Source organism: Pleurodeles waltl, chromosome 4_2 (genome assembly GCF_031143425.1).
Source record: "Pleurodeles waltl isolate 20211129_DDA chromosome 4_2, aPleWal1.hap1.20221129, whole genome shotgun sequence".
Lineage (NCBI taxonomy): Eukaryota > Metazoa > Chordata > Amphibia > Caudata > Salamandridae > Pleurodeles > Pleurodeles waltl.
In genome coordinates this window covers 862847564-862869817 of record NC_090443.1, presented here as the reverse complement: position 1 = coordinate 862869817, position 22254 = coordinate 862847564, and the positions used below count along the sequence as shown (strand labels likewise).

General features: G+C 46.9%; 1 protein-coding gene across 2 annotated transcripts in view; it reads right to left on the bottom strand.

Moving 5' to 3' along the window:
* Positions 1-22254, bottom strand: part of USP24 (ubiquitin specific peptidase 24) — a 1409949-nt gene that overhangs the window by 90260 nt on the left and 1297435 nt on the right. For both annotated transcript variants that reach the window (XM_069232604.1, XM_069232603.1), the window contains exon 63: positions 3579-3657. In XM_069232604.1, the coding sequence (XP_069088705.1) occupies positions 3579-3657 (79 nt within the window). The remainder of the gene's footprint in view (positions 1-3578; positions 3658-22254) is intronic.

Below are 22254 nucleotides of genomic sequence, written 5' to 3'. Positions count from 1 at the left end.
TGAGACTAAAAAGTCCTGTAGGACCGAGCTTGGACTATGCCATCTCCAGTGACCAGACTGTTGAGGCAGTAATGCTCCGTAAATGTGCACTAATGCTCACGTAGCAGCCTGCAACATATCCAGGGCAGGCACTCCGTGGGCTAATGGAGCAGTACAGGAACATCTGCCTTAAACAGGGATCAGGAAACTGAGGAGCTATGCATTTAATCCACTTTGTTGGTCGGTGGCAGGAACCATCAAGCCATATGAAGCAGTGGAAGATCGAGCTGCTGTGGTGAATTCGGAGGAAGAGATGGGGCAAGTATGCAGGCATGAACAAGATCATAGGCACAACACTGTGTGTGCAGTAGTCCTCTAGCTTCACAAGGGTAGTAATTGGTGCACCCCTACATGCACATCAATGCGGTGGTTCCTCCTAATACAGTCAATACCAAAGCTCAAGGCTCTGTGTAAGTCAAATCGCTGGTGCCTCTCCTCCTCTTTTGAGGGGCCTGACAGAGCAAAGAAGACCTGTAGGGTAACAATCTCCGTCATGAAAGGCCAATGCTACTGTTCGCTGGAAAGTGGCCCAAGTCCTCAGCAAAGACAACACCCTGCAGGTCACTCAAGGCACACAGAAGTGATTACAAAGTCAGGTTTGATTGTCAGGAGCTGTAGCGAACAATTATGCATCAGCTCAAATTGTGTTCACATGAGGAACGTGAGGATGAAACTGAGATGAGAAAATTAGGGGGAAACGTGAAACAGATATTTCAGAAAGTGCACCACACCAGGGGAACTTGAGAAGGGAAGAATGATCTGATAAACAAAGCAGAAATGGCCATCATGTAACCCTTAATTATGTCCACTTGCAAGACCCAGCTGGCCCAATGAGAAAACAAACAACAAAGTTTGGTCTCTAGAGGAGCAAGATGACAGACCATGAACTTAGTACAGAATAAACTGACTTAGTTGAAGGACATTTAGCTGAAAGAACGACATTCATTGTTACAGGTGGTAAATCAAAAGAACTCAGCTATCACCACCTAATCCCCACGCTTAAAGGCGTAGGTTACAGTGATCTGGGCGCAGAATGCTCCCCTGTTGATAAAACATAAGATCTTCTTAAAACCCGCTGAAACCTGGGTTTCCACTGCAGGGCCCAGACATGGTGTCTGGTGCATGTGACAATGAAGGCGCACAAAGATAGAAACCCAAGAAACCTCATCCAGAGAACGACTGAGCCCAAAACATAACGGTCATATCCTAAATGTCTCAGACTCGCTGTGGCAATATCAAGGCCTTGAACACAACCATATCCCGGACTGTGCCTATGAAGGGAATCCTGTGCACGGGGCTAAGGAGGGACTCTGGCTCACTCATGACACAGGTAAGTGTCATGAGAGCAGCTGTCATCCAGAGGAGGTCTGCAACTGACTGCGACAAGTCTGCCTTGAGTAGCCAGCCATTGTGGTATGAGAATAGATAAATCCCTGACCTCCACAGATAAGCTGAGACCACTGCCATCACATTCATGAGCACCCACGGGACAGAGGTAAATTGGAAGTGTTCTGACCTCACCTTGGAACACATGTAGTGTCTGTGGGACTACTGGATCGATATATGAAAATGCATGTGCTTCAAGTACACGATGCAGAGATGATAAGATATGTACCAGAGTGAGCATTTTTAACTTGCTCACTCTCAGAAAGGCATTCAATGGCATTCACACCCTTGGCTAGCAGTATGCTGGCTTCCTGCATTTAAAATGGAGCAGGACCTGATGCACTCTAATCTGACATGGGGGTTATCATAAGGCGAGAAAAAAATGGAAGTTAGGGCCTGGCCACTATGAGCAATCTGGAAAACTCTTCAGTCTAATTTGATGGATTTCCTGCCATGGATGAAATGTCAGATCCTGACCCATGCTGACTGACTACGAGGACAAAGCAAAGTGCATGGGTGATGCTGTAGAGGAGGAGGAGGAAGTAAATGAATGTTGCTCCTGCTATAGTGAACAGGTTAGACCAACTCCACATCCTCTACCTCGAAAAGTCAAGGCCAGTTGTTGCATCAGCTAAGACAGTTAACAGTGCTAGGAAAAAAGGCAACTGGAGTAACGCTTAAAAATTCAGTAATGCTGGTGGAATTGGCAGGCTGGTGACAATAGCACCAAGGGTGGTGATCTGGCATGACTATCTTTAAAATGATCAAGCTATGAGCCAGCCATTTCCTGCATATAAGAATGCCGTCTATGAGACTATAGCCCATCGACATTCTCTGGGTTTATCCAAGTCCTCGATCAGTGTAGTGAGGGGGAGCAGACTGTTGGCTGCCTCCTCGTCAGTGTTGTGGGGTATGTTTTGTATGCTCTGAAATGAGTCAAAATCAGAGCAAAATAGGGACCCCAGCCTCTGGTAAAAATGGGGCTAAGGAGGAGATCCAGGATATGGTTGAATGAAAACTTGTGCTCTGGTACTCTCATAACACGATATAGACCTGTTGTGGCCCAGTGTCAGTTCAGGGTCAGAGACTAGTGTCTGCATCAGATCCATGGGCAGCATGGAAGTAAACAGAGAGGAAGCACAAATTCTTGCCTCTGTACTGGCCTGGAACAAGGTCCCCAGGGGGGAAACCAGAGGATGGCCAACCTTCTGAACTGCGACTAGAGGTCCCAGTGGCTCAATGGGGCCAAAAGGTTGCGTTTGAAGTATCATGAGTGTGGCTTACTTGAAGGCTGCAATTTGGTATGGGGTCAACGGTGGCCTGGAGAACCGAGTGCATGCCAGGCCCAACTATGGCACCACATCAGATTGTGAAGATGGTGGAGCCCTTTGTGTGTGGACCTTGTGATCTCTTACCTTATGTTGAGTAGCAACATGAGGTCGAGGACCACTGGCTTTATTCAGCTTCTGGTAATTTTTTTACTTCAACTTACCTGAAGACTTCGAGAAAGCACAGAACTTCACGTGGGACCGGCCCATGACAGGAAGCGGCCTTTACATTGGAATGGGAGCACGACTACTGTTATGCATGCAATTTCTTATGCTTAGTGTTGAAAAGTTTTTGCTCCTGCTCTTCAATTGCCTTTGGGTGCATAAAGGGCACATTTCTCACATGACGGAGTTATGACCAGAGCCCAGTCACTGAAAGCACAAGTCATGTGGGTCTGTCACAGACATCTGCTTTGTTCAGAAAGATAATGCTTGAATCCTGTTGTCTTTTGCAGGAGACTTCCCACATAGCTCACCGGAGTACTGACAAAGTTGGAAGCAGAGCTCCAGACACATGCCTAAGGCCACAGAAAGAAAGGAACAGACATCAGGTATCTATATGTGGCCCCTCTGCATCACTGCAAGGGTGATACACTGTTGCAGTGGAGGCACATGGCACTATCTGTCAGCACACACAAGTTACTGCTGTGAGAAGTGTCCAGATTCGGTCTGGCACCTGGGATATTCTAAAGTTGAGGAATCTGCAGTTAGAAGTATCCATCAGATTACTGTGTACAGCATTATACAACAATAATATAAGCATTATACAACAATAATATAAGCATTATTTCATTTCAATTTGCTAATTTTGCTACTGATACTTACTTTTGGGCAAGGGTGACAAGGAACTTAACAGACTGATAGCATCGACTGCTGTCCACATGATTACTATGGTGCATCAAAGCTAAAAGATTGTAAAGAACATGAATAAAAAAATGAGAATGTGACAAAATAGTGAAGTTGATATGTGCAATAGAACAGCAGTAAGATTATCTTTTAAAATACAGCACTGACCCATCTACGTTGCTCTAACACAACTTATGATGTAGTGTTACAGGCATATATACATTACTCTACCCTAAAATACCAAACAATATTGCAAAAAAGATTAACAAAATATGCATGAACAATGTGTATAATATAAACACACAATTTACCATATAGAAACCTATTTCATGATTGTCATCTTCCAATCCCATTTTAGTAAAATTATAGGAAGAATTAAAAAACAGAAAACAAAATGTCACTGAGATAGTTTCATTGTCCATGACCAATCATTTGAAAAACACTTTGCAATGGAGGCAAGATGGTGGCAAACAATGAGATGACCAACAGGATGTGAATCAGGCATCCTCTACCCGTTATCCCTTAACATCAGTGAAATATCTGGCACATCTGTGATCCTTGGCAGAGGACAAAAACTGATGGCATCCAGGAGGAATGTGGATGTAGGTGTCTCAAGACGGCTGACACAGTAGAGAATGTCAGCCATGCCCTGAATTCTGCTCGTGTCCAGGAAGAAATGGTGGTTGTCCAAGAAGAGGCTCGGTGATAGCGGGATCATGTGAAGAGTGTGGCATGAGAGCTCGAGGAACCTTGGTGTGGCGCGTTGAGGTAACAGTGAGGCGAAAATTGCTTCTATTTTTGAGTGTGTTGGGTCTAAATGCGTAGTCCACTGCTCCTCCTACCCCATCCTTCCAACTGGAACAGTGTGACCAGTGAGGGGAACTGCAATGATCTATGAAGCAGAGCTGAACTGCAATGTAAAGTGCCTACATGGGCCTGCTTAGAGGGGAGGACACTGGTATCACACTATGAGAGGACAGAGCGGGGTTTGATCAAATGGTGCCCCTCTCTCAATAGAGGTGAGAGAATTTGGGACACCCTGGCATAGGTCCCTAATGGACTTTAGTGAGATAATGCCTATGAATGATGAGTACGCCAAGAAGAACGCTGTCACATTACAACAACGTAGGGGCACGGCAACCAGACACTGCTATGATGAAGACTTTTGAAGTTGATCTGATGGTGACAGTAGTCTGTTTTGGCGTAGCAAAAGCACTGAATTGAAACTCCTACTGTGTGACTGTTCACCAGGCTTGAGTAACCTGAACACAAAGGGAACAAGAACAATTTAGGGCCACATAATTGTGCAGACCTGTGACACACTTGGTAGAAAAGATGGGGAGGCTTAAATTGACCCCTCCTGATGGTCCTGCAGCAGCTCTGATAGGTTACACAGCATACTGGAAGCAATACAATATACTTGCAATGCTCTGGAATGAAAATTGACAGATGGCAGACAAGGTGTCTGAGGAGAAAACGAAGTTGGAAACAATAAAACCTGTTGTGCTGGAACTCAAGAAGAAAACTTGAGGTCATGCAAGAAAGGATCCACTTACTTAAATGTCTGGCAAAAGTTGCAGAAGGAAGGGTAAGGAGGAGCAACATATGCATCATTGGTCTCTCTCAGAAAGATGAAGGCTCATGTCTAAGTTATTTCTGGAAGATTGACTAAATAAAATAGCTTTGTTGGGTTTCTTAGCTGAACCAGCACATACAGCTACGATTGGTCACCAAAGCCTGGTGTCCAACCCACACCTTTAATTTCTGAATTATTACAACGGACACCATACTACAGCATACTAGATGGGATGGATAATCCAAGATTGAAAGTGCAGATATAGTTATCTTTCCCAACAATACTCTACCAGTACAGCACCACAGAACAAGCTTTTAGGAAGGTAAGAATAGACTCTGGGAGCTGAAACTCACATACACACCGTTATTGTTAGAGAAATCTAAGGTATTTCTAGGTGATAAATCCCACTTTTTCACATTGCAGTCAGCAGCATGGCCTGGACCGGTTACATCAGTCCCAGCAAGACAGGCCAAGACTAGACTACAAGCAAAGGGGAAAAGTAAGACAACACACAGATCTAAGATCACACACAAAATGGCAGACCACAAAAATGATGTAAGCAGTTAGCAAGACAGGGATCTTAACTGTTGACAGTAATACAGGTGGTGGCAAATTAACAAACGGGGACAACAGATCACCTGACACTACCATTCAGACAGGCCCAGTGGTGACACTCCTGATCTCGGATTCCATACTTTTAGTTGTTGAACAGGGACTTTTATTATCACATGATATTGAAACAAGGTAACAAGAGATTGTAGTCCCTGTGACTTAGAGGCTCCAGTTTCTAACTTGTAGGAGCTGCCCCAACACACTCAGATGATCACTGAATCAATTAACAATTTTTAGGGGGCAGGCAGTAGATGTACTGTGACATCCCCTATTAATGAATTTATTTATGAATGCATTTTTCATATATTTAAATTAGTGTTGTATTGTTTGACCTGTATTATTAGAGCTAGTCCTACTGGGGACCTTTTTCCTCTTACTGCGAGGGTAACGAGCTGAAAAGCACAATCCTTGGCTCGGGATATCCTATGACAATGTAACTGGGAGACTAATCTTGAATAGTTAAACAACCTCCCACCCCATGGGAAAGAGCAGTTATAGAGGACTTGGCCCAAGAGGAATAGGCTCTCAGGCCCTTCTAGGGGCTGCTTGTTGGCCAGTGCACAGTAGATCTTTTGCACTGCCCTACCTTTTTTTTTCATCTGAGAAGCCACTGAAGAGTTGATTGTCTACCCGATGATCGTTCGTCCATTCAATGTAAAAGCTCTATGCTTTCTTCAGATCTAGGCGATTGCTGCTCTTCTCTTTTGAGAGATGAGTTAGAGCGAAGAATAAGGGAAAGGTGACTGACTAACCAATACAGAGGAGCGTCACCACTTTAACTTGGAAAGCTACCCAGGTCCACAAGACCAACTTGTGGTGCAAGTAGGTAGTGTAAATCGGTTGTATCAACAGTTCGTCTAGGAAACAAATAATGGCGAAGCAGTTATTAGGTCGTTTCTCACTCCAAGGACTTGCTGGGCTAAGGAGAAAATAAACAAGAGAACATCAGAAAGTTTGGACTGCAAACGGTTGGTGTCTCTGGCACCAAACCAGGCAACAAACGTGTCCCTGCAACCAGTGTAGATTGGCTATGTAAATGGGTGTCTGGCAGCAAGGACAACCTTCACTATCTTGATTGGCAACTGAAACGCAACCAACTGCCACTGTTCAAAATTCGTGATTGGAGGTGTAAGTTGAGGAGATTCAGATGCAGGACCCTGTTCTGCCACTGAGACAAGAGGTCCTCTGAAAGCAGATGCCAGATTGGAGGGCAAATGGTCAGGCTCCATCTCTGGCTAGTGCACTCTCCTGTCCCAAAGGCAATCAAGATGGCTTGCACCCAAAACTTACTGATGATTTTCAGAACGTGAGGCAGGACAGCTATCTGTGGGAAGACGTCCAAGAATCTCTCACTCCATTCCGGCAGTAACTCGTCCCAGAAACCAGGCAGTAAGTGGGGGGTAACCTTGTCAAAAAGGGTGCTTTCCTACAATGTACAACTAGAATATGTCTATCAGATAAGGCGTTACCTAAGGTAAGTAACTTGTTTATCTGACAGAGACTTCTAGTTGCAGATTCCTTATCTTAGAATAGATATCCAAGCAATACCATCCCCGGAGGAGGGTCTGCGAACCAAGCTCAAACTAGAAAGTCCTACAGGACCAAACGAGAAAAGTGCCCGACCAACCTGTCCGGGAAGGAGTGTTTGATAAACATGTGCAGGGATGCCCATGTGGCCATCTGGCAGATATCAAGGACAGGAACTCAGTGTCCTAATACAGTGGTCGCCGCTTTGGTTCTAGTAGAATGAGCATACAGACCTTCATGAGGTTTCCTCTTGGCCAGTGCAAAGCAGATCTTTATACAGAGTACAACCCATCTGGTGATGGTTCGCTTCTACACTGCCCAACCTTTCTTCACACCCACATAACCTACACAGAGTTATCTTCCACCCTGAACTCTTTTCTATGATCAAGGTAGAACGCCAGCGCTATTTTTGTGTCCAGGCAGTGAAGTCTCTTCTCTTCCTTAGAGGGATGTGGCGATGCATAAAAGTAGACAAGGTAACTGATTGGCTTACATGAAAGGGCATACCCACTTTTGGCAGTAAAGAGGCCCTAGTGCAAAGCACCACTTTATCAGGATAGACAGAAAGGTATGGAGGCGTGAATGACAAAGCCTGCAGCTCACTCACTCTGCAGGCAGATGTACTGGCCACAAGGAAGGTGGTTTTCAAAGTAAGAAGCCTGAGAGGACAATTGTGGAGAGGCTCGAGAGGAGAGCATATTAAAAAAGTCAAAACCAAATTCAAATCTCATTAGGACATAATGACTAGGGATGGAGAAAACATATGTGTAAACCTATGGGACTTAAACAAGGAAGGTTTATCAGGCAACCTCAAAGAAGCAGAAATTGCAGACAATCTTTGAGAGTGCCCACAGTAGAGCCCTGCTGGGCCAACAAAAGTATAAACAACTCAACCTCTGAGAGAGGGGCAGAAAAAGAACTAGCTGCCAAGAAAACATTACAGACTTCAGGTGGAAGGTCAAAAGATGTCAACTGCTGCTGCTCAATTTCCATGCAAGAAGGCAAAGGGTGGACAGGTTAAGGAGTAGAACCCTCTCCTCCTGTGACAGAAAATCCTCCCAAAGGGGCAGTCAGATCGGAGGATCAATGGACATGCTCAACATCTCTGGCTACCAGACTCTCCTGGCTGAGTCCGGAGCCATAAGGATTACTTGGGCCCAGTTGTTCGTGATCTTCTTCAGAACTCTGGGCAGAAATGGTATGGGCGGAAAGGTGTATAGGAGGCCCGAGTTCCACTTGAGACAAAAAGCATCTCAGAGCGATTGCCGCAGTGGAAACCCCAACGCGTAGTACTGCTGACATTGTGCATTCTCTGTGGAGGGAAATAGATTTAACCAAGCCTCTCCCCACTGCTGAAAAAGACCTTGCACCTCCTCCAGATTAAGACTACATCCATGATCCGGTAAGGATTTTCAGCTGAGTTAGTCTGCTTGGGCATTCAGAGAGCCCGCCAGATGTTGAACCACCAGGTATGTGCCCTGCTGTCCCAGCCAAGTTCGGAGGCGCAGAGTCTCTTGACAAAGGGTCCAGAACCCCACCGCTCTACTTTTGCAGTACCACATGGCAGTGGGGCTGTCCATGAACACCTGAACTATATTCAATGCCAGTCGTATTGCACAGGGCTTCAACAGGTTGATGTGGAGTCTGGAATCTGCCAGAAACCAGATGCCTCTGATCTCTACCCATCCCAGATGGCCGCCCCATCTCAGGAGTGACACCTTTTTACTACTGTACGATCTGGTTGGGGAAGGCAGAGGGATCTGCCTCTGAACCAATCGCAGTTTGTGAACCACGATTGGAGATCTTGTGCAGTTCTCTCCAAAATTTTGATCGTTTCAGAGAGAAACCCCTGATGTTGCCCCCACTGGAACTTCAGGTCGCACTGCAGAGTGCGTATATGCCATCTGGCATATGTCATCAGCACGAAGCAGGAGGCAATGAGACCCTGCAGCCTCAGGCTCATTCTCACCAAAATCCAGGGCAGAGGCTGAAACATCAGTATCATTATCATGAATTTCTTGGACTCGTCGTTCTAGAGAACAAGCCAGAAACTACACTGTGTCCAGGACAGCTGAACACCACCGAATGCAGGAGGTCCGCAGTAGTCAGAAGCTGGGAGACGACAGTCTTTGGCGAGCCCACCTTCAACAGCGAGTTGGCAAGGGAGGGGAGGACTGAAACCCCTGATCTGTGCAGATGAGCGGAGACCACTGCCATTACCTTGGTGAACAGCTGAGGGGTGTTGGTAAGGCCAGAGGGGAGCACGGTAAACAAAGTGCTCGTAGGTTACCGTTAACTGCAAGCATCATCTGTAGACAGGCAGGACGAGTGTAGTAAAGAACCCTTTTAGGCATAGTTAGCCCACACATTTTGCCTGGTGTCTGATGTAATTTCGACTGAACGTGCACTGGGTTCCTGCTAACCAGGTCCCAAAGCCAGACCTCTTTATCCAAAACTGCATAGTTATTTCTCTGACTGGCAAAACCTCTAGCATCCTCTGTAAGTCCCTAGTAAGTGGTACCCCGGTACCTAGGACCTATTAAAGAGGGTCCCTAAGGGCTGCAGCACAGATTATGCCACCCTAAAGGACCCCTCACCAAGCATGACAGGCTGCAAAATTTTGGTGCAGACAGAACTAAAAACACAAACATGGCACGCAGCCTGTGTGCCATGTCCCCTAACAAAGCATGCCTTGCAGTCCTAAGGAAGGGTGCATTATATTGCATGTGAGGGCAAATCAGCACAAGCAGATCTGCCCCTGCTATGTCTTTGTCGATTCTCAGATATAGTAAGTGACCAGGGAAGACATTTTAAATGTGCTGGACACTGGTCAATATGAGTTCGCCAGCTACATGATGGCTTCACTGAAGAAAGGGATGTTTGGTATCAAACATATCATATTGGTGCACCCAACACTAATGTCAGTTTTGGATTTTCCAACACATGCACCCAGGGGGCAGCTTAGAGATGCCCCCTAAAATCCTACAAACTACTTCTGTGTTGACGGGCTGGTCCTAACCAGTTTAGCCACCTTAGCCACCTGAGACTCTAAGTTGAAAGCCAGTGCTCTCAGAGGCTAGAGACAAAAACCTGCACTGGGTGGGGATATTGACACCTCCTCCAGACAGCTTCAAAGACCTAACCACCTTTGTAATGCGACCCAAACGACAGAGATGACAAACTCCACTATCCTGACCTGTGGCAAGACATGTGGAAAAATTAGGCTGATTAGAAGGTGTGCCCACTTCATGCCACTCCCACCCCTAAGGTGCACGAGCTGAAGTGGACACCAATTTTTAAATTCCTCCATCTTGGTTTGGAAGGAATTAGGTCACCAGGATCAGGGTTATGCCCAGTTTCCAACTGAAGCGGTCATAGAGAGGGTGTAGTCCCCCCCTAAAGATGGGCAACTCACTGGTTGCCACCTTGCACTCCCTGTAACGCCCCCAATTTACTTAAGTGGCACTCTGGAACCCCAGAACTTCGACACCTCCTGACCTGCTGAAAAAGTACACTGAAGAGATGCAAAACACAAGAACTGAAGATTCGTGACGGACTCGGCTCCAACTCTGCCAGCCTGCCGGTGGACTTCGACCATTGCGAGAAAGACGCCTCGTCCTCAAGCGACAAACTTCCAAAAGCCCAAGAAGATTGTCAGACTTCACTCCAGCACAAGGAACTCCCGTGGATTAGCGGAGCTGCTCCCCTGCATCCACCCAAGAACCACTGAAGAGGACTCTGAACCGCCAAAATCACCACTGGATAGCACCACTGCACCTGAGTCTCACAGCCCGTCTTGAAGTGGCCCAATGATGCCAACTGAGTCCCCAGCCTCTCCAGAAGCAAAGTCCATCTGGGTTTCCCCACTGTGACCTTCATATTGACAACTGCAGCCTCTTTGTGCAGCCCCCTCCAACTGTGAGCACCTACAATGACGGTAATCCTAACGGTCCACTGCATCTCTGCACCCAGACACCCCGGCCCAAGAAGAAGAGGACCACTGATATCACTGCATTCCACAGGCTCGTGAGTCTTGAGCCCACTTGCTGGCCCCCCAGTACATGCCTGCAGCATGTTCTGTGGGTGCCCCTCCACCACGACCTCCACCAGTGACGGACAACTGATGGTCCAAGAACATTATGCCCCGGACCAAGGAGAGGAAGACCAATATTGTCCCTACGTCCCCAAGCATTGCAAGACCTGAGCCCAATTGGTGGCTCAACCAAACAGTATGCCCAGTCCTAGCCTGCAGCCTCAGTTCACTTGGGTCGATCTCTATAGGAACGCATTGGGCACTCGATGGTGTTTTGCACCCTGGACCCGACCACTCCCGTGACACTGAAGGTGTACTGTGGGTGCCGCTTTGGACCTTGGCCACTAGTCACCTTAAACCCAGGAGATTAGTTCTGTAAGTCACAAAACTCAACCTGCTTACTGACTTTGTTTTCCTCCCACAAGTTAAAATTCAAGAACTCAAAATTTGCACTGTGTCCATTTTTGCGAGTGGAAAGTATTTATGCTTAAAAACAGGCTTACCTTGTAAGGAAGTTCTTGGTTTCAAAATATATGGAAAATGTCACTTACCCAGTGTACATCTGTTCGTGGCATGAGTCGCTGTAGATTCACATGCTGTGCACAGTCCGCCGTCTGGTGTTGGGCTCGGAGTGTTACAAGTTGTTTTTCTTCGAAGAAGTCTTTTCGAGTCACGAGACCGAGGGACTCCTCCCACTTCGATTCCATTGCGCATGGGCGTCGACTCCATCTTAGATTGTTTTCCCCGCAGAGGGTGAGGTAGGAGTTGTGTATGTTAGTAATAGTGCCCATGCAATGGAATGAATACGTATGTACATAATAAAGGTTAAAGTAATATATTTACAAATGTACAAATGTTGAAGATCTACTTCTAAACGGCTACAGGCTTCCGGGGAGGCGGGTGGGCGCATGTGAATCTGCAGCGACTCATGCCACGAACAGATGTACACTGGGTAAGTGACATTTTCCGTTCGATGGCATGTGTAGCTGCAGATACACATGCTGTGCACCGACTAGTAAGCAGTTATCTCCCCAAAAGCGGTGGTTCAGCCTGTAGGAGTTGAAGTAGTTTGAAATAATGTTCTTAGTACAGCCTGACCTACTGTGGCTTGTTGTGCAGTTAACACATCTACACAGTAGTGCTTGGTAAATGTATGAGGCGTAGTCCATGTTGCTGCCTTACATATTTCGTTCATTGGAATATTTCCTAGAAAGGCCATGGTAGCCCCTTTCTTTCTGGTTGAGTGTGCCTTTGGTGTAATAGGCAGCTCTCTCTTTGCTTTAAGATAGCAGGTTTGAATACACTTAACTATCCACCTAGCAATGCCTTGTTTTGAAATTGGATTTCCTGTATGAGGTTTTTGAAAGGCAATAAATAGTTGTTTTGTTTTTCTAATTAGTTTCGTTCTGTCAATGTAGTACATTGGTGCTCTTTTGATGTCTAATGTATGTAGTGCTCTTTCAGCTACAGAATCTGGTTGTGGGAAGAACACTGGTAATTCTACTGTTTGATTTAAGTGGAACGGTGAGATAACCTTTGGTAAAAATTTAGGATTTGTTCTTAGAACTACTTTATTTTTATGTATTTGAATAAATGGTTCTTGTATGGTAAATGCTTGAATCTTGCTCACTCTTCTTAGAGATGTGATGGCAATCAAAAATGCAACTTTCCACGTTAAGTATTGCATTTCACAAGAATGCATGGGCTCGAAAGGTGGACCCATGAGTCTTGTTAAGACAATGTTGAGGTTCCATGAAGGAACAGGTGGTTTTCTTTGTGGTATGATTCTCTTTAAGCCTTCCATAAACGCTTTAATGACTGGTATTCTAAATAGTGAAGTTGAATGAGTAATTTGTAGGTAAGCTGATATTGCGGTGAGATGTATTTTTATGGAAGAGAAAGCTAGATTTGATTTTTGCAAATGTAGTAAATATCCTATTATATCCTTTGGAGATGCGTGTAATGGCTGAATTTGATTATTCTGGCAGTAATACACAAATCTTTTCCACTTGTTTTCGTAGCAGTGTCTAGTGGTAGGTTTCCTAGCTTGTTTTATGACCTCCATACATTCTTGTGTGAGGTGCAAGTGTCCGAATTCTAGGATTTCAGGAGCCAAATTGCTAGATTCAAAGATGCTGGATTTGGATGTCTGATCTGTTGTTTGTGTTGTGTTAACAGATCTGGTTTGTTGGGTAGTTTGACATGAGGTACTACTGACAGGTCTAGTAGTGTCGTGTACCAAGGTTGCCTCGCCCATGTTGGTGCTATTAGTATGAGTTTGAGTTTGTTTTGACTCAACCTGTTTACTACATATGGAATGAGAGGGGGAAAAGCGTATGCAAAGATCCCTGACCAGTTCATCCATAGAGCATTGCCTTGGGATTGATCTTGTGGGTACCTGGATGCGAAGTTTTGGCATTTTGAGTTTTCCTTTGTTGCAAATAGATCTATTTGAGGCGTTCCCCAAATTTGAAAGTAATTGTTTAGTATTTGGGGGTGAATTTCCCATTCGTGGGTTTGTTGGTGATCTCGAGAGAGATTGTCTGCCAACTGGTTCTGAATCCCTGGAATAAATTGTGCTATTAGGCGAATGTGGTTGTGAATCGCCCAATGCCAATTTCTGCGTTAGGAGGCACAACTGTGTTGAGTGTGTCCCTCCTTGTTTGTTTAGATAATACATTGTTGTCATGTTGTCTGTTTTGACAAGAATGTATTTTTGGGTTATTATGGGTTGAAATGCTTTCAGCGCTAGAAATACTGCTAACAATTCCAAGTGATTTATGTGAAACTGTCTCTGATGTATGTCCCATTGTCCTTGGATGCTGTGTTGATTGAGGTGTGCTCCCCACCCTGTCATGGAAGCATCTGTTGTTATGATGTATTGTGGCACTGGGTCTTGGAAAGGCCGCCCTCGGTTTAAATTTGTACTGTTCCACCATAGAAGCGAGATGTATGTTTGGCGGTCTATCGACACCAGATCTAGAAGTTGACCCTGTGCTTGTGACCATTGTGATGCTAGGCACTGTTGTAAGGGTCGCATGTGCAATCTTGCGTTTGGGACAATGGCTATGCATGAAGACATCATGCCTAGTTTCATTACCATTCTGACTTGTATCTTTTGTGTTGGATACATGGCCTGTATTACTTTGTGAAATGTTTGAACCCATTGTGGACTTGGAGTGGCAATCCCTTTTGTTGTGTTGATTGTCGCTCCTAAGTATTGCTGCGTTTGACACGGCAAAAGGTGTGACTTCGCGTAGTTGATGGAGAAACCTAGCCTGTGAAGGGTTTGTATGACATATTTTGTGTGCTGTGAACACTGTTTTAGCGTGTTGGTTCTGATTAACCAGTCGTCTAAGTACGGGAACACATGTATTTGCTGCCTTCTGATATGTGCAGCTACTACTGCCAGGCATTTTGTAAAAACTCTTGGCGCAGTTGTTATCCCGAATGGCAACACTTTGAATTGGTAATGTATTCCTTGGAATACGAACCTTAGGTATTTCCTGTGTGAAGGATGTATTGGTATATGGAAATTCGCATCTTTTAGATCTAATGTTGTCATGTAGTCTTGCTGTTTGAGCAGTGGGATTACGTCTTGTAATGTGACCATGTGAAAGTGGTCTGATTTTATGTAGGTATTTAGTGTTCTGAGATCTAGTATTGGTCTCAGAGTTTTGTCCTTTTTGGGTATTAGAAAGTACAGTGAGTAAACTCCTGTGTTTTTTTGTTGAATTGGTACTAATTCTATTGCGTCCTTTTGTAGCAATGCTTGAACTTCTAGTCCTAGAAGATCTATATGTTGTTTTGACATATTGTGTGTTTTTGGTGGGACGTTTGGAGGGAATTGGCGAAATTCTATGCAATAACCATGCTGGATAATTGCTAAGACCCAAGTGTCTGTTGTTATTTCCTCCCAAAGTTAGTAAAATTGGCTTAGTCTTCCCCCCACAGGTTTTATGTGATGGGGTTGTGTGACTTGTGAGTCACTGCTTATTTTGAGGGGTTTTGGGGCCTTGGAATTTTCCTCTATTTTTTGGGAATTGGCCCCCTCTAAATTGCCCCCGAAAACCTCCCCTCTGATATTGACCCTTGTAGGTAGGCCTCGTTTGTGAGGTTGTGGTTTCTGTGGGTTGACCTCGAAACCCTCCCCTAAAAGGTGTTTTCCGAAATGTGCCTCTGCTCTGCGGGGAGTAGAGTGCGCCCATGGCTTTGGCTGTATCGGTGTCCTTTTTGAGTTTTTCGATGGCAGTGTCTACCTCCGGCCCAAACAATTGCTGTTTATTAAACGGCATATTGAGCACAGCCTGCTGGATCTCCGGTTTGAACCCAGAAGTGCGCAGCCATGCGTGCCTTCGTATTGTGACTGCAGTGTTTATTGTCCTTGCAGCTGTATCTGCTGCATCCATGGAAGACCGTATCTGATTATTTGAGATACTTTGTCCCTCTTCCACCACCTGTTGCGCCCTTTTTTGGAACTCCTTGGGTAAGTGTTCGATGAAATGTTGCATTTCATCCCAATGAGCCCTGTCGTGTCTTGCCAAAAGTGCTTGTGAATTGGCAATACGCCACTGATTTGCTGCTTGTGCTGCAACCCTTTTTCCCGCAGCATCAAATTTGCGGCTCTCCTTGTCTGGAGGTGGTGCGTCGCCTGAGGTATGAGAGTTGGTTCTCTTACGAGCTGCCCCCACAACTACTGAGTCTGGTGTTAGTTGTGCTGTAATATATATTGGATCTGTGGGCGGTGGCTTATATTTTTTCTCCACCCTTGGAGTTATGGCTCTGCCTTTAACTGGATCCTGAAAAAAAATGTTGAATGTCTTAGCATTCCTGGGAGCATGGGAAGGCATTGATACTGGCTATGGGTGGAGGATAGGGTGTTAAAGAGAAAGTCATCCTCAATTGGTTCCGAATGTAAGGAGACATTGTGAAACTCGGCTGCCCTTGCGACCACCTGTGTATAGGATGTACTGTCCTCAGGTGGTGACGGTTTTGTAGGATAAGAGTTTGGGCTATTGTCAGACACTGGAGCATCGTAGAGGTCCCATACATCGGGATCATCCTGACTCATTGTGGTATGAGCTGGTGAGTGCATCAGTGGTGGAGTTGTTGCTGGTGATGCATGTATTGATGGTGGTGGAGACGGTGGTGGGGTTGTTTTCCTTGCCACCTTTGCCTGTGGTTGCTTGTCCTTTTGTTGAAAGGCAAGTTTCCTTTTTATTTTGATTGGGGGAAGAGTGGTTATCTTCCCTGTGTCCTCATGAATATGAAGCCTTCTTTGTGTGTAGTCAGGCTCTACAGCTTGAAGCTCCTCTCCAAATCTATGTAATTGGGAGGTTAATCCTTGTTCCTCTGTATAGGAACTAGTTTTCGGCTCCGAGGCTGGCTGTTTCGGAACCGAAACCTTTTCGGAAGTCTTTTTAGGCTCCGAAGAAACCTTCTTTGTTTTCGGCGTGGGGTCTCGGTGCCGAAATTCTTCGGTGCCGCTGTCTCTGTGCCGAAGTTTCTCGGAGCCGCTGTCTCGGCTCCGAGGTTGCTGTGTGGCGGTATCTCGACCAGAGTCGGATGACTTCGACACCAGCATGCCCTTTTTCAGTGCCTTGGATGGGTCACCTATTTTTCGGGTTAAGCCATGGCCTGTTGGCGGTGGCGTCCCCTGGGCTTTTGTAGACTTCTCGTGAGTCTTGATTTTCGACGTCTTACTCACGGTTTTGGTTGTTTCTTCGGCGTCGAGTTCTTCCGAATCCGACTCGCAGACGGAGAAAGCTTCTTCTTCCTCCTCGAAACGATCTTGACCTGTCGGCGTGGACGCCATTTGTAGTCTCCTGGCTCTTCGGTCTCTCAGCGTCTTCCTCGACCGAAACGCTCGACAGGCTTCACAAGTATCCTCCTTGTGCTCGGGGAACAAGCACAAGTTACAGACCAGATGGTGATCCGTATACGGATACTTGTGATGGCATTTTGGGCAGAAGCGGAATGGGGTCCGTTCCATGAGCCTTGAAGTCGCACGTGGCCGGGCCGACCATGCCCCGACGGGGGATCGAAAAAACCCCGAAGGGCCACCGGAGCTCTTCAAAATTCGGTGTTGATTTGTTCTAACTAACCCGATACCGAACGCAAACAATACCGACGTTTTTTTCCGAGATTCTAACTAACTTTCCAACCCGAAACACAGAGCGAAAAGGAACACGTCCGAACCCGATGGCGGAAAAAAAACAATCTAAGATGGAGTCGACGCCCATGCGCAATGGAATCGAAGTGGGAGGAGTCCCTCGGTCTCGTGACTCGAAAAGACTTCTTCGAAGAAAAACAACTTGTAACACTCCGAGCCCAACACCAGACGGCGGACTGTGCACAGCATGTGTATCTGCAGCTACACATGCCATCGAACATATAGATATATATATATAAAAAGAAGTGTTATTTTTTTTAATTGGTCTCAGACTTATTCTTTGTGTATGTGTCTCATTTATTGCCTCTGTGTGTACAACAAATGCTTAGCGCTACCCTCTGAAAAGCCTAATTTTTCACCCACACTACCACACAAGAGAGCACTTGTCCTATCAACTTTTGCCTCAGCAAACCAATTGGGGATCCGTGGATTCTGCGCATTTTTAACTTTTCCTTCTTGAGGAAGAGATTGAGGGACTGAAGGTCCAGGATAAGGTGGAGGCCCCTGTCCCTTTGGGTACCAGAAAGTAGCGGTAACGACCTAATTCTGGCACAGGGCCGCTCTTTTACAGCTCTCTTGGCCCAGGCAGCCTAGCTTCCTCTCGGAGAAGTGGAAAGTGTTCTTCTGTTATCTGATCATGGGATGGTGGCATGGAAGGACAGAGGTCTCAAAGGAGGGGGAGTAACCCCTTCGGACTATCTGCAAAACGGACCTGTCTGCTTTTTCTGCCTAGAGACGGGCTCCATCAAAGGGCATGTCCAGAACGTTGGCTTGGACATCCCCTGAAAAGCCAGATGTCCTCAACCAGGCGCGCCGCGCCTCAGGCCCAATGTCTATGTAACTGCTCTGCCATGTGAGTAAGTTATATCCAGTCCACATCGGATCTGGAACTTTGCTGCATCTCTCCACTCAGCAACTGCTTGGGAAAGTACAGCCCGGGCCTACTCCAGGACCTGTGCAACTGTATCGCACAGCGTGTGGGAATACCGGCACAAAAGGCATGCGGTGTTCAAAGGACTGCAATGTCTGACTGGCGGAAGAAAACATTTTCTTCCCAAGTGTCTAGCCTCTTGGATTCCGTATCTATGGGTGCGGAAGGGAATGCGCATTGTGAGGTGGAGGCCTGGATAACCAAGCTCTCAGGGCTGGGGTGTTATGTCAGAAAACTTGGTCGCCGGGAGCAGGGGGATGGCGACAGGCAATAGTCCTGTTCACAGGAGCCCCTGAGCTGGGTTTGGGCCAGCTACCCGGTATGACATCTGTAAGGGCTTCACTGAATCGGAGCAAGGGTTCAGAGGATGAAGCTCCAGGTTGCAGCATCTCTGTCAGGAGGTTTTTCCTGACTTCCACCAAAGGCAACTCAAAGTCCAGGATCTCAGGTGCTCTTCACACCATCACGGAATATGAAGCTCCCTACTCCGTAGCCATGGCATGGAGAGAAAGCATGACAGTATCTAGAGAGGCATCCAGTCCGTTGGCTTCACCCAAGTCTGAAAGCCAGTCCATATATTCTTCATGAGGATGGTATTCTAAAAGGTCCAGAGGTCCCTACCATTCATTCCCGAGGCCTAGCCCATAAGCAAAAGACTGAGGACCTGACCTCGGAGGGATAGTTCCTGCCAGCGTTGGAATCGGTGTTGTACAAAGCCCATCCGGCTCCACATAAGAATCTGGAATTACAATGGGGCTGGCATCTCCCGGAGGTGCGGACGGAGCTGGAAGCATCAGCGTCGGGACTGGTGCCGGGAAAGGTCCGACACCTGGTGTCTCGACCGGTTTCGGTCTGGATCTGGAAACAGATCCTTGGGTGCCCCTTGGCATCGGGGCTGGAGCTGCAGACTTGAAAACCGAAGGGGCCCCTTCCAAGCCCTCAGGGCTTGAAGGCACTCCAGTGGGACCAGGCTTCCGGCATAGTTACCTCTTCTTGCCTGGTGTCAGTTTATTTAGACTGTAGTTTACTGAGATCCTGCTAACCAGGACCCCAGTGTCAGTGCTCTTTCCCCTTAATTTAGTTCTAAGGTAACGTTTACACCCCCACACTTGGCATACTGGTGCACACATGTAAGTCCCTAGCATATGGTACTTAGGTAACCAGGGCATTGGTACATCAGAGGTCCCCCGTGGGCTGCAGCATGTATTGTGTCACCCATGACGGCCCATGCAAACTGTGACAACAGGCCTGCCATTGCAGCCTGTGTGAAATGGTGCATGCATATTTCACTCCAGATATAAGGTTTGCCTTATATCGTGGTCACTGCACTCTGACCCTCTAAGTTACCCCTAAGGTAAGCCCTTTAGCCTGAGGGCAGGGTGCATGGGTCTAAGTGTGAGGGCACCATTGCATGAGCACAGGTGTCCCTACAACCCCAGACTCCATTTCCTGGGTTTTGCAAGTGTGGGGAAGCCATCTTAAGGTATGAAGTGGACACTGGTCAACAGGAGTGGTCCAACTACACAATGGCTTCAATGAGCATAGGCATGTTTTGAATTAAACATGTTGGAATCATGCAACTACACAGATTCCAGTGCTAGCTGCATGATACCATGTACTCTGGGGTTACCTAGGGGATCCCACATGTCTGTCTGTATAGCCTTGCAGGGTCTGCATGCCAGCCCGTGCTGCCACCCTCAGACAATGTTCTGCCTCCGGTTGCTGAGCCTAACTCAGGCAGGGGGAGGCAGAACAAAGGATTTCCTGTAAGATAAAGATATGACTACCTCTTCCTTAAAAATAGGTGTCTCTGGGCTGGGATGGGGGTGCCTCGGAGCGCCACCAGAAATCTTTGAAGGGCACATTTGGTGCACTCCTTTAATAACCTGTTTGCACCACTTCAGGAAACCTGTTTCTCACTCTGGTACAAAACCACACAAAGTACAGAGGAGTGACAACCCCCCTGTCCAGCTCCTCGCCTAGAAAGGTCCCCAGAGGTCTGCCAGGTGGCCACTTGCTTCTGCCATCTTGGAAATAAGATGAGCAGAGGCCCTTGGGAGAATCTGACTGGTTAGTCCAGCTGGGTGACATCCCTGACCCCCTCTGATAGGTGGGTCACTGCAGTAAGTGTCAAACTCCCTTCTTGGGTTACTTAAGGGCTCCCTGGAAGGTGGATTCATCTGTAAGACTTCAGGAACAGTTCTGCAAGTCTCCTCTGCAAGACACAGTGACTACTGCCAGTCCTGCTGGGAGGCTCCAATGATTCTGGCTGGCTCTCCTGCTTGCTGAGGGCCAGCCCTGACCTACCAAGGTTGGGCCACCTGAACCTTGCTGGTCCCCACAAATCCTGCTAAATCCGTGCAAAGCTTCTCTGCATTTGCCAAGGCTTGCTGGTGGTCCAGCTGATCACTGACCCCTCTGCAATTCAATGGCCAGTGTGGGACAGCTCATGGACAACTCATGGGATCCTCTCGCATGGCCTTGACTCCACACCTGCACTTCTTTGTCCACCGTCCTTCAGGAAATATCACAGAGAAGGGTGGGCATTGCCCTCCTGCACTGCCTGGGCACCTCTGGGTGGTCTGGACTCTGTCCCCTCTCTCCTTAGGTCCTCTTCCTCTGGAATCCACACCCGAGTTCCACCGACCTGGTCCACGGGTCGCAACAGAAACTGGACAACTGAGATCCCCACTGACTTCAGCTGAAGGTTCTGACACAATTACACCCCTATACGCCTGGACTCCCTGGTGTAGGTACTCCAGTGTTCTGGGTATCCAACGGTGGGGCACTATCTAACCTCCCTTGTCCCAACGGGTTTCCTCGGGGTCCTCTGGGAAGGTAGAAAACTCCAACCATGACTTCCCTAAGTTAGCCTATGGACACTGACCCAAGATTTCTACTGTGCACACGTACACCTGGGGAAACCTACCTACTTATCTTTGGGGTTTTATTACTTCCCCAGTCCTAAGGGTCTTTGGGTGATAGTGTGGGTTGGGAGTGATTTTTGCATTCCATTTCTTTAGTATATGATTTGACCCCCTACCCACAGGGGATCATGTAATTTTAAGCCATTACTTACCTGTTGCTAAGTATATTTTTGTCTGTCCATATCTCTGGTTTGGAGATATACCAAAGTTCGTTCTAGATTGTGTGTTATAATAAATATTACATATTTTTCTAACACTGGGGTGGTTCTTTGCTGTGTGTACTGACCTGTGTGGTATTTGCAGCCACTTTACAACGTCCTAAATAAGCCTTAGCTCCTCTCCACGATTACCCCATGACAGCTCTGGTTATCTAGCGCCGCCTACACTATCACTAAGGGTTGCCTGGACTCAGTACAGGGTGCCTCACCTATAGGTGTACACCATATTCTGAGCCAGCCTCCTACAATGGCCTTATAAAATTCTCAAAGTTGGGCAGAGGTCGCTCTGGCTCCCAGAAACTAGGGGAGGGAAGCAGCTGAGCTGGCCCAGACACAGGTTCCTTGGAACAAAGCCTAGGGCGCAGATACTCCCTTGTCTCGTTGGCCGATGGACAAGAAGGTGAAGCATGCTTCAACTACTTCTTTTTCTTGGGCTCATCCGAACTTCCCGAGGACTCAGAGAGGGTTGATATTGACTACGGGCTCCGCAACCAATCTCTGGACCTTCCACAAGTCTGAGATCTTGACCTGCGCGGAGCCAAGCATCAGACCACCATCAGCTTTAGGGACTGCTCCTTCAAAGCCTTTGGATTCATGGCCACAACTCGGAGCATGACTTTGGGTCATGCTCAAAACACCAAAGGCACATGAAGTGCGGA